The 13,700-nt window shown below is 37.1% G+C and overlaps 1 protein-coding gene across 1 annotated transcript in view; it reads right to left on the minus strand.

The window, feature by feature from the left end:
* Positions 1 to 13,700, minus strand: part of LOC126153665 (protein jim lovell-like) — a 791,593-nt gene that overhangs the window by 35,356 nt on the left and 742,537 nt on the right. The window contains exons 4-5 of the mRNA XM_049916086.1: positions 10,444 to 10,627; positions 6,588 to 6,759 (exon numbers count right to left, since the gene is read on the minus strand). Coding sequence (XP_049772043.1) covers positions 6,588 to 6,759; positions 10,444 to 10,601 — 330 coding nt within the window. The 5' untranslated portion in view covers positions 10,602 to 10,627. The remainder of the gene's footprint in view (positions 1 to 6,587; positions 6,760 to 10,443; positions 10,628 to 13,700) is intronic.

The raw sequence follows: 13,700 nt of genomic DNA on the forward strand, positions 1-13,700 counted from the left end.
CTTCTTGGTGTAGCAATTTTAATGGCCAGTTGTGTATTTTCTAAGAAAAGTCACAGGGTCAGTACAGCTTCCAGTGTAATTCTATTTAATTAGAATATTAACTGTTTTACACCACGTCAGTTTCTACCAGTTGTTCCATACTTCTGTATGTAATCCCTCAGAGTATTATGGAGACATGACTTTTTAAAGTGATGGCTCTGTTATACCCACACCTGTTAGCACCTGACTAGTCAAGTACTATGATTATTACATTCTTCTTGATGACCGTCTGTCTGAGGTATGTCTGTCTCGTATAGCCTACAGATGAGGTAGGACAGTTTTATCACACTGGGATCTTCCCAGGATTGTAATAACTCTTAGGAAATTTTGTCTAATCCAGATGCCTTATTTTGACTAATGTCTTTCAATGCTCAGTCAAATTCTTAAGTATTGCATTTTGCATCTCATCTTCATACTCTTTCTCTTCCTCAACATAATATTTTCTTCAAGTTTCTTTACTTTGAATAGCTCCTGTATACCATATTTATCTGAGTATAAGATGACCCCTTTTCTTAAGAGGCATGTTGAGGAAATTTTATTTTTAACGTGCTATGGCTAATCAGAATTACAAACTATTTTATCTATATAAAGTATCAGCCTAAAAAAGTTAAAATTCTAGATGTTCCAAACATATAATATTCATTGATAGTCTACATCTTGATAATATAATGAGAAATAAAATAAACAAAAAGAAAGGGTTTACATTAATTTTTACTTTCGTATCCTTTTATGATTACTATCTAAGCTTATTGTATGTGGTATCACTTCATCATACTTGTCACCATCATCATCATCACCTGTGTAATTATCTGGGTTGATAGTTTCATATATCCATTGAGAGGTAAGAAGAGATACAACATATTTATATATAGAGGCAGCAATGAAATTTGTAATCGTGTCTGACACAAATATTTGGCTGTTTCTTTTCAATATGTTGCAATTTCCTATGTTGTGGTTATTGTGAGACCATAGAAAACAGCTTTCAAAACACATCATTTTGTTTCCGTCATACTTCATTGCGAAGACTGACAACCAATGCATGGAGCATAGAAGTATGCTAATGGGCCCTAATCTACATTTGTACCATCTCGTGCCAAAACATATACTATCATCAAGTAAATGTGAAAGTCACTCAAAGATTAGGCCTTAGATCTGTTCTGACTGACTGACTGATATCTACAAGGCAGTTCAGGAGAAATCTATGATCACTGCACATGTGATCAACATGTCACCAATTCCTCCTAGCTGATCCTACCAGTAGATGAAATCTGAAGGTGCCGCTGCTTCTTTATGCAAACAGCTACTTATTTGGCCTCGCGAGTTCCAACTACAAATGGATTCATGTAAACTGCAGTTTAAACATGGTAGATGTTTATGAAAAGCCAAGGTACTCTGCGTACATTCTCATGCTGACAGGGTGATGAAATTCACTGCCTGATCCCCACTCCCATCCCTCAATTCTTCAAAATTCATCTGCATGTGACATCAATTTGCAAAGCTTTATCTGAAAATGTAAGATGACCCCTATATTTATCTATTTCACAGTGTAAAACATTGATATTACCAGCAATAGTTTAATCTGCAAATCTAAGATGACCATGTATCTTTCAAATGATGAACTTGGGAAAAACCTTCAGCTTATAATCAGGTAAATTGATATATTCCTTCACCATTTGGTCTAAATCTACCTTCCGCAGAAGTCCCTTCACACATATTCACTGGTGCAGCAAAGTTTTTGTTATGATATGTTTCATATATCCACAGTTGGTTTTGATGTGGCTCTGGAAGTTTTTGTGTAGTTTGTGTAGTTTTCTAATAGTTTAAGAGCTGTGGTACATTTTTGCCTTCAAAGTATTCCAGCAATCATATGTGTGTGTTGCTGTTGGCAGATATTTGTTCAATATTTCCCTGTTATTTTATACACTGAGATGACAAAGATCATGGGATACCTCCTGATATCATGTCGGATCTTCTTTTGCCTGGCACACTGCAGAAGCTGGATGTGGCAAGAACTCAACAAGTCATTCAAAGTCCCTTGCAGAAATACTGAGCCATGCTGCCTCTATAGCCATCCATAACTGCGAAAACATTGCTGGTGTAGGATTTTGTGCACGAACTGATCTCTCAGTTATGTCCTACAAATGTGTGATGTGATTCATGTCAGGCAGTCTGGGCAACCAAATTGCTCACTTAAACTGTCATTATGTTCTTCAAACGAATTGTGAACAGTTATGGCCTGGAGACATGGCACACTGTCATTCGTAAAAATTCTCTTGTTGTTTGGGTATGTAAAGTCCATGAATGGTTGCAAATGGTCTCCCAGTAGCCAACCATAACCATTTCCAGTCAACTATGGGTTCCCTGTTATGTAAACACAGCCCACACCATTATGGAGCCACCACCAACTTGCACAGTGCCTTGTTGACAACTTAGATCCATAGCATCATGGGGCCTGCACCACACTCAAATCCTACATCAACTCCTACCCTACCACCTGAAATTAGGACTCATCTGACCAGGTCAACCAGTAGTCTAGGGTCAAACCAATATGGCCACAAGAACAGAAAAAGTACTGTAGGTGATTTCATGCTGTTAGGAAAGGCACTCATGTTGGTTGTCTGCTGCCATAGCCCATTAATGCCAAATTTCATCACACTGTCCCAACTGATACATTCTTCATATGTTGCGCTGTTGATCTAGGAATACTGAATTCACAAACGATTTCTGAAATGGAATGTCCCATACATCTAACTTTAACTGCAATTCCAAGTTCAAAGTCTGTTAACTCCTGTCATGCAGGCATAATCACATCAGAAACCTTTTCACATGAATCACCTGAGTACAAATGACAGCTTTGCCTACGCCTGAAAAATTTTCTTGACAAAACTAGGGAGGAAATTATGTGAATAGAAGATTGGTGGTCCTAGGAATTCAGAAAGGAAGAAAAACACTGTATTATGTAAGTTAAAGTTACATTTATGGTAATATATGAAAAAAGTGGTACCTATGTGAATTTATTTTCAATTAACACAAAAGAACTGGATTCATACCATGGTTCCAGTATGCCTACAATGAAGAGCAGCAATGCATTGTTTCATTGTTTCTTTTCTCTAACTGTTCTGCAGCCTCATTTTCATCACTACTGTCACTATTTTCAAGCTCTGATAACACGTAATCATCTTCATTTTCATTATTCCACAATATTTTGTTCTCGGAACTGTCAATGGCACAAAAAATTCTAGTTTTTTTAAAACTCTCCTTAGCAATATCGACACTAATTTTCTCCCATGCATGGATTATCCACTTGCACATCACTGGTGTTGATGGCTTCCTTATCTTGCCTCCTGCAGTTAGCTGATGAGACCCTGGTACCATACATTCTGAATACAAGTGTCGAAGATGTACTTTGAAAGGTTTGTTGATGCTGACATCTAAAGGTTGAAGAATGGATGTTAAACTTCCAGAGATAGTGACAGGCTGGGATTTCATCCATTTCATTTTCTCCTTTAGAACTTCCACAAGGTAACTCTGGGAGCTGTCTAGGACAAGAAGGAACTTCCTTTTTAATAATGTCCCTGGTGGTTTTCCCCAGACTTTCTCCAACCAATCAACCATCAAATCTTCTGGTAAGCAGCACTTTTCCTGAACTTGTAAGCGAATTCCATGTTGCATAGTCTCCTTTGGTAATGTCTTCCTTTTAAAGATGGCATACAGTGGAAGTTTATTTCCATTTGCTGTAATGCACATCACTGTGCATCTTAGTTTCTCCACTCCAGTCATCTTCAGAAGGACACTTCTTGAGCTAGTTGGAGAAATGGTGAATGTTACATGGCATATCCCACTTGTATTACGTAATGATGGAACTCAGTTACACTATCTGTGTAGTCTTGAGGCAAATGATGGCACAAAGATGTTCTCCTTTGTAGACTGAGATTATGCAGTCTCATAAAATGAATCACCCAACCAACGCTTGCTTTAAAATTCTTTCTGTCAACAGTGAGCATGGCAACATCTTGCAAGCTTTGTTCTGAATCATTTCGTAACAGACAGCACAACCATCATTCTGAAGCTCATTGACATAAGGAATTACACCATTACCAGTTTCAGGATATTTCCCTGTTTTAGGCCCACAGAAAGATTTAGAGCTTGCCTTTGGAGCCATGAGTTTATTGTTTTGCCTCTACCAATACCTTATTCAATTAGGACTAACGAAGAAATGTCTTTCTGCAGCTTTCATTCCGTTTGTCTCAGCAACACATTTAATTTAAATTTTGCTGCGCTGTTTATATATTTTGACATTATCACGACTTGCAGCAAAATGACATAGAAATACATCTGCAATTTCACTTTTCAAATTTACTTATGTTGTAACAGTGGAAATATTTTTATGCCAAGTGCTGTTGTGTCCACTGTTGCCCGTTGTCAAGTCATTTATGCATGATATTCATAAAACAATTTTTTAATGATGAAAAATAATAGGGGAAGAGAAAATGTAAGGAGTGACCTTATACAATAAAATATGGTATATGTGATTGTTGGAGTCCAGCACAACTTTTTAACCTGGCAGGAAGTTTTGAAACAGTGCATAATTCACTGCAGAGTACAAGATTCATTCTGGAAATGTCCCCTAAATTGTAGTTAACCCATTTCTCCTATTATCCTTTCTTTCATGAATATATTGAATGTCTGTATAAGGGGGATGAAATGCAAAGCAAAATTAAGGTTGAAGAGGTGCAATATGTGCCGGAAGAGGGAAAGGGATTCACCATCTTGGAAGCAGAAGTAGAAAAGGCGCTGAAGGAGACAAAGAACAGGAAGGCACGTGGAATTGATGATTTGCCAGCAGAATTGTTGAAGAGTCTGGGAAACAAGGCAAGAAAAGAAATAGTCTATCTCTGTAAAGAGATATATGATAAAGGGGAACGGCCTGAGGACTTCCTAGCAACAGTTATGATACCAATAGAGAAAAAGAGAAACACTAAAAAATGTGAAGAGCATCGGGCCATCAGTCTAATTTCTCATGCAGCTAAAGTCTTGCTAAGAGTGTTGAACAGAAGGCTATATGGCAAGATGGATAGAGGGATTGCAGACGAGCAGTTCAGATTTAGAAGAGGAAAAGAAACGGGATGCTATTGGCCTGTTAAGAAAAAAGGTAGAGAAATCTTTGCTGTTTTTATAGATTTAAAAAAGGCTTTTGACAGAGTTCTGTGGAACAAGCAATTGGATATTTTGAAGAGGAAAGAGGTAGATTGGAAAGAGAGATGACTGATACAGAATTTATATTTACACCAGAAAGTAAGGCTAAGGACTGGAAATGAAATGTCAGAAGGAAGCAGCATTGGATGAGATTTTAGACAAGGTTGTTGCCTTTCCCCACTGTTGTTTAACGCAGACCTTGAAGAGATTATTGTGAAAGGCTTAGATAGAAAAGAGGAATATGTATTGGTGGAAACAGAATAGAATATATAAGATTTGCTGATGACATGGTATTAGTGGCAGAAAGTGAGCGGACAGATCTGAATGAAGCTTGTGTAGAATATGGGATGCAAATAAACACAGCAAAAACAAAGAGTATGGTCATCAGTACAAGAGGCAGACTGTCCAGTATTAAAATAGGACAATCTACCATTAGTCAAGTAAGTGCATTTAAATATCTTGGAAGCATAATAACTAAAGACTTGAGATGCCATCAGGAGGTGAAAACTCGAATTGCCGTAGCAAAGGAGGCATTCAACAGAAAGAGGAGAATCTAATGTGGCAAATTAGATAAAGGTCTAAGGAAAAGGCTTGGCAAATGTTTTGTCTGGAGTGTGACACTATATGGGGCAGAAACATGGACGCTGAGACGAGAGGATGAAAAAAGGTTAGGAGCATTTGAGATGTGGATGTGGAGGAGAATGGAGGGAATAAGCTGGATGGAAAGAGTGAGTAATGAAAGAGTATTGGAATGGGTTGGTGAGAGAAGATGTCTGCTGAAGCTTGTAAGAGAAAGGAAAAAGAACTGGTTGGGACATTCATTGAGAAGGGAGTGCTTGCTAGCAGATGCTTTGGAAGGATTGGTTTGTGGGAGAAGACTGAGAGGTAGAAGGAGATACAATATGATAGATGACATAAAGGGGAGAGGAAATTATGCAGACCTGAAGAGGATGGCAGAAGACCAGACAGTCTGGAGAACTACCATGTGAAAACCTGCCTTTTGCCAGAACACTGATTGATGATGATGATGATTCAGAAGTGCTAGTATAGTGAGGCATGTAGGATAATTTTGGTTAAGTTTTGAAACTAGATGAAGATACTGGAAAAACTGAAACTGTGAGGAAAAGTTGTGAGTCATACCTGGACAACACAACCGGGCAGACTTGCCTACAAAGGCCAGATTTTGTATCTTAATCCTACTACATACAAAATTATTGATTGTGAAATAGAAGAGAAAACTGAACAGCTAAATGTAGAAGGCATATTGGCAATTATGCCAATTTCATACAAAACACTAAAAATAACTATCTGCAGAAAATGAAACCGAATATGTAATCAGTTTAATGTCTTACCTGCAATGACTCAGCAGCTTTTATAAGTGATGTTAATTGTTCTTGGATGACACTTATTTCACCCTTATACATGAAGTCTACAATTGCTTGGACTTCCCATCCCCGCAAGTCCTTCAGCACAATGACAGGATGCTTACAAGGATTCTCTGAGAATATCCTTTGGAAGTAGGGACTGAAAAAGAAGAATTAACAAAAAGTAGGTCAAAGGATTATCGTGTGCCTGTATCTGAAAAACAAACAGTAATAGTCACAATATTAGAAATGCTTAGAATATGGTGCTCAAATCATTCAAATTTTACTAATTCTAGTGTCAAATGGATCAGTCAGCTAGGACTACAGCTTGATAAAGACCACAGAGAAACTACTGCATTACCCCCAAAACATACAATTCATGTTACATATCTTTTTAGATTTGCATGCAGATTTTTACAAAAAGCCGCTGAATACAATGTAATTTTAATGCTTTGTGAAGCATACAACAATTACGTCAAATTAGACATATTGGCATGAAATTTGTGTAATGCAGATACTTGAACACTGATGCAGGCTCCTAGATTGTCTGCAGTTTATCATCTTTGTATTATTCTTTTTGATTTATTTTATGTTTAACCTAACTTTTTCCTCACTGATTTCATTTCTAAAACTGTAAAATGTTTCTGTCCTATGTCAATGCTCCCCCTGACTACCAAATCAAATCCCTAGTCCTCCTTAATTGCCTTTATTTAAAGCTGAAGGATTGTCACTTGAATGTCAAGTCTGTTTTCAATTCTCAATAAATTATACTTCTCCTTGCTTCTTTTTACTATTATTTGATGCGCTGAATAAACATCAAACAAAGTTTCTAGATGGCCATTTAAGATGAGAAAAGCAAGTCAACCTACTGAACACGAGGTTGAGTCAATACTCTTATGTCTTAAGAACGCTTAGGGACTGCTGAAACACTGAAACAGTAATACGTTCTTACTATGCAGATGTGTGTAGCCTGTTATAGAATGATGTGATGTTACGGGGAAATGCAAGTTTTGCAAAAACAGATGTCTAAAATTTAAAAATGAGCAAAAAAAAAAAATGGTGAAAGGAGTTACTAATAGAAAATCATGCTGAAACATTTTTAAAGAATTTAAAATTTTGGTCTTCCTGGATTGTACATATATAAAGTGGGATGAGAAGAGATCGGGTTTAATATCCTGTCAACATCAAGGTTATTAGAGACAGAGCACAAGCACATATTGTGTCAAGGATGGGAAAGGAAGTCAGCTGTGCCCTTTCAGCTGGATTGATTTAGAGAAATCTCAGAAAACCTAAATGTGGATGGCGAGATGTGGGTTTGAACCATCATCCTCCTGAATGCGAGACCAGTGTGCTAACCTCTGCGCCACCTCACTCAGTACACATTTAAAGTGTGTTACCATAAAACACATGGAATTTTCAGTATTAAACAGCTAAGTTCACAATTATGAAGAGAGACATAAAGAAAAGTATACTACATAAACCTAAAGTAAACCATATTGCATTGCCAGCAGGTTAGATATAATTAGGAGAAGCTGTTAATTGTGGCTGCATTCATATTTCAGTATTTTTATTATGATGAGGGACAGTGACTAAGTAAACATTGTCCGAATGGGCCATGAAGGCCCAATGATACCTACTAACCATTGTGTCATCCTCAGCCCTTAGGAATCACAGAATGCGGATACAGAGGGGCATGTGGTCTGCACACTGCTTTCCCATCCATTGTTGTCAGTTTTCATGACCAGTGTCACAACTTCTTAATCCCCCATCTCCTCAATTGGCCTCACAAGGATTGAGTGCACCCTGCTTGCCAACAGCACGCAACAGCCCTGGACGGTGACCCATCCAAGTGCTAGCTAAGCTCGGCAGCACATAACTTTGGTGATCTTACATGCCAGTTTTATGTTGTGTTTGACTAGTAATCAATACATCGTAGGTCCTAGTTCAAACATCACCAGTGCTAAAATTTTGAATAAAAAATCATAAGTAATGGTGGCTGTATGCTTTTGGTGTAAGTCACCCTCATTCTGCAAAGGGAAATTGTCCCTAAAAGGTGGGAGGCTCCGCAATGACCAATGGCATGAGGATGCAGAAGGTAATGGAAACTAATGCATTAAAGACACACAATGTGTACACAAAGGACATGTGGCCTGTAGCTGAAAATGTGTCATGTGTCAGGGTACAGATTGTCAGAAATTTGAATATGTTATGGGAGCTAGAAAATCTGAAAAGGGAAAAGCTAAGGCTCAGTCTAGATATAATGGGAGTCAGTGAAGTGAAATGGAAAGAAGACTAGAATTTTTGATTGTACAAGAACTGGGCAATACCAACATTAGAAGAAAATGGTGTAACAGGAGTAGGATCTGTCATGAACAGGAATGAAGGACAGAGAGTGGGTTACTGATGGTGTTATTCTCATCAGAAGCAGGATTCAAATCCATAGTAAAAGGATATGAATAACAAGATTCACTTATATATTGCTATCCTCAGTGAAAGTGAAGAGTATTACGGGATGTGTTGAATGGAACAAACATTCTGATGACCACAGAACATGGGCTGGCAATAAATCAAAGAAACATGAAAGCAATGGTAAGCAACAGAAATGAGAATAGCAAGAAATTTAACATTGGAATTGGTGATCATGAAGTAGATGAAGTTAAAGAATTTTGCTACCTAGGCAGTAAAATATCCCATGACGGATGGAGCAGGGAGGACAGTAAAAGTAGACTAGTACTGGCAAAAAGTACATTCATCACCAAGAGAAGTCTACTAGTATCAAACATAGGCCTCAATTTGAGGAAGAAATTTCAGAGAATGTGTGTTAGGAGTACAGTGTAGTATGGTAGTGAAATATGGACTGTGGGACAACCACGAAGAAGAGAATGAAAGCATCTGAGATGTTGTGCAACAGAAGAATATTGAAAATTATGTGGACTGGTTAGATAAGGAATGAGGTGGTTCCCCACAGAATCGGTGAGAAAAGGAATATATGGAAAACATTGACCTGAAGAAGAGACAGGGTGACAGGAGATCTGTGAAGTCATCAAGGAATAACTTCTATGGCACTAGAGGGAGCTGTAAAGGGTAAAAACTGTAGAGGAAGACAGATATTTGGAATACATCCAACAAGTAAATGGAGATGTATGGTAGGTTACAAGTGCTACTCTAAGATGAAAAGGTTGGTGCAGAAGCGAAATTCATTGTGGGCAGCAGACAATAGATTAGAAAAAACTGTATTTACACAGGGATCTGCAGATGTATAACTTATGAAGACAGGAAAAATAATGTGAAATAGCAGATAGTTGCTTTTATTGTTCAAAACAGGATGAGAAGGGAGTGAAACAAGTAACTGTAACAGAAAGGATAACTACAACAGAACACTGGGTTGAGAGAGAAACTACAGTCATTTTGGGATGGAAGACAACCAAAGATGATTTTGTTTTTTATCAGTGCATAATTCTAGCTAATTAGTTTCTAAAACTAAAAATTGAGTGCAATAATATTCATGTAAGGAAATCAATTTTTTATTACCCATTGGAGGCTATCATATTACAGGTAACAGCTAAAATTTGAAAATTACTGTTTTGTGGAATATGGGATGGAATATAAGCAGCACATTTGGTTAAAAGGCAGAAAAAAGCTTTTTGTAGATTTGAAGCTCTGATCTACTAATATGTCCAAATGAGACAAAAATGCACATATTAGACAGAAATGTCACAAAATAAGGCAGGAAGAATTGCTTATCATGCAGCTGTCTCCTACTAGTGTCATTTTTAACAATCATTAGAAATTTTACCTTCCTTAAAAAAAAAAAAAAAAGAACAGTACTTATAAAAATGCTTACCTACAAGCCGACAGAACAACTTTATGTGCCCGAACACTTGTCTCTTCACACACGAGAGTGACATCCACAAGTGTTTCATTTTGCAGCAGTGTGTCAAATGCGTTGAGGATGTGGTTCTGATGGTTATTCCATCTCAAACTGTAGTGTGGAGATGCCATGGCAGATTTAATTATAGGACACCTCTCTGCAACAAAATTACCCATGTACATTAATGTATATACCATACAATGCTTCAGTATTTTTGTGATTCTGTCAATAAACACCTTCAGTTTTTAACAGTTCTCTATAGCAAATTGCTACAACAGTCATTTCTTATGATTTTACAAAGAGTTGAACTATATAACCCCTCAACTATTTAAAATTTAAAGGACTTTTCTCAACTTTCTCTCTCTGTCTCCCTGTCTCTCTGACACACACACACACACACACACACATACACACACACATCTTAACATATCTTACACTTATATGCCTGTATATTTACCTAATAATGTTGTTTTTACTTAATAGTTAAGAGTGAATTTAACATGAACTGTTCAGCTTACAACCACAACACTAAGTAAAAATTATATCCAAATAATCTATATATTATCCATTTCTTGGGATCAAGTTGAACTTTTATATTCTGTTGAAAAAACCTGTAGCACACTGCAGAAAGGAAACTGGAAATTCTCTGATACCAGTATTTAAAAATAATTAAGAGTGCCTCATTGGTTAAGCTTATAATTTAAGCATAAACTTTGGATTTGTGTGATGCAAATCACTGCTAACAGCAATAAGCATGTAAGAAAATGTTTTTAGCTTTCAAAATACGTGAGTTTTCTCAGATCAATAAAATTACATAAATGCTTAGAACAAAACTGTAAATAAAAGCAGCAGTTCAGTAGTGTCAAGAGTAAGAACATACGCATTTTTCAAAGTAACTTCTTGTCACCTAACTACCTAAAAGTATTCCTGTAATTATCTGTGTAAGTAGATGTGCACTCACCAAAATTTGTTACTGTACATTATGAAAGTATCCTACTGTGGTTGCTTTTATCTGTCATTCTGCACCTCCATTTGTTCCACAAACCTGTGAAGGGTCTCCTTCAGGATGGCATTTACAAAATGCAACGAATGACTGAAGGGTGTGTGTGTGGGGGGGGGGGGGGGGGCGTGTGTGTGGGGGGGGGGGGCGTGTGTGTGGTGGGGGGGGGGGGATGTGGGGGGAGGAGAGGTGAGAGAGAGAGAGAGAGAATGAATTGTCTGTACTCCACACAATGTGACAGTGATCACTAATATTCATATTTATTATATAAGAAATGCTATATACCATTTCACTATGTTCAGTGCTATATTTTATAGTAAGTGATATATCATTTCAGGCAATGAAAACTGCCAGTTTGTCAAGGATGCATTTCACACTCCTGTTTGACATGTGATGACAGCTGCTGCATGAAGTACACATAGGTACATCAGAAGAGGGACTGACAAGCATTTGGAACTACAAACCCCATAAACTCAAGCAGTCTTAGATCAGTACAGAACATCTTTCTAAGCTTTGGGAATTGTTACAAAGTCTCTATGTAACTTGATTTTATATCTTGACTATGGACTACTGAATTTATTTGAAATCCACCAGAGTTCCAAGTAATGTACACAACAGGGGTGGCACTGGAATGTGATTCCTAAAGAAATCTCTAAACACATTTCAGGTTATTATAATTCTGGGTTTGTATGCCACCAATTACTGTATGTTGTACAGTTTGCCAGCAGAGATAGTGATTTACTCCATATATTACTTTATTCTGTTATGGACGCAGTCAGGAAAACATATCAGTATTTAACAGCATTCATGTAATAACAAGAAGATGCACCCAATGCACTGTCATGCCACCAGATATTTAAAATATGTAGCTGCTTCTAAATTCCAAAAGTTGCTTCCGTGAAAAGTAAGTGATATGACACTACCTTACTGAGATGGGCAAGTAAGAAACAGTTGTTTACATGAAGTACTATAATACAGATGAGCAGTTCTTAGTGGGCCATATAGACCTTATTGATATTTTAATGGAAAAATTTGAAGTTTCCTTTTGGTAATGAAGCAAGATGTTCCACTTATTTAAAGACAATGTTGGAATGGATGATGAGAAAGTATGGTTAGTATAAAAAAAGAAAAGTGCTGACTATTGGCGTCATTTCATTTTAATTTAAAAAATTATTTACATATAAATAGTTGAATGCAGCAAAAACACTGACAGTTCCATAATCTATTCTTCTAAAATTAACATACATCGAAAGAACAAGAACGAACTGCAGAGACAAATGAAAGATTCCAAGTATTACAACCACATCAAGCGGTCACGTTTCCTAAATGTGTGAACTGCAACTGTTGGTGAAAATAAAATTATCTACGCATGTCTTAAACATGACAAACCACAGTAACAATTGTTACTGATAAGCAGATTAATAAACTGGAATCTTAAGTCTGTGCTGTAATTGCATCAGGGTGTATACTAAATTTAAAAACAAGGATATTCCATTGCTTATGTTTATAAAGCGAACAAAACGAGCAAGCAGATTTAAAGTAAAGGGTAGAGTTGACGAGAGCGTGAAAATGTGGTCAATCTCCGGAGATTTTCTACGATCTCGTCTGTCCGGTGCACTATATCCCAACACAAGGCTGTCTACTGTAGCTAGAAAATAATTTTGCTTTGTAAGCAGTCGATGTCATGCTAATAACTGGCAACTTTTTCATATGTTTTAATATACAGTTATTAGAACAAGCGCAAACGCGACGCTCTGGTAGGAGAAAAAGCTATCACGAATTACAGTTTGGAAACAGTCGGAGAGCGCGTTATTATATCTTTCTTCCACGGAAATACAAGTTTCGTCTGAGAAGTTAACAATGTGTGGGGCTTTGTAGAAAAGTGAGCAACACTGTTTCGAAGAAAAATTACATGTGTTCTAGTTAATAACAACAGTGTTAAGTGGGACATGGTTCTCTGTATAATTTCTTTTTACTATTGAAAATATCCAGCCGTAATAGTACTGCGATCACAAAATTGTCTAAAGCCAAAAGAAAGTTTGCTGTCGTTCAGAATTACAGCATCGTTTGGGCTACCGTGGGAACAAGTGTTCGCATCAACAACAAATACATATTTAAAAATTTTGAAAATAATTACAGATAAACCTTAATTTAGTTTTATACATTATTTTTTATCGAATACACATTTCCAATGGAAATTTGTCTCTCGAGGACGCAGCTCAGAGACACA

Source organism: Schistocerca cancellata, chromosome 2 (genome assembly GCF_023864275.1).
Source record: "Schistocerca cancellata isolate TAMUIC-IGC-003103 chromosome 2, iqSchCanc2.1, whole genome shotgun sequence".
Lineage (NCBI taxonomy): Eukaryota > Metazoa > Arthropoda > Insecta > Orthoptera > Acrididae > Schistocerca > Schistocerca cancellata.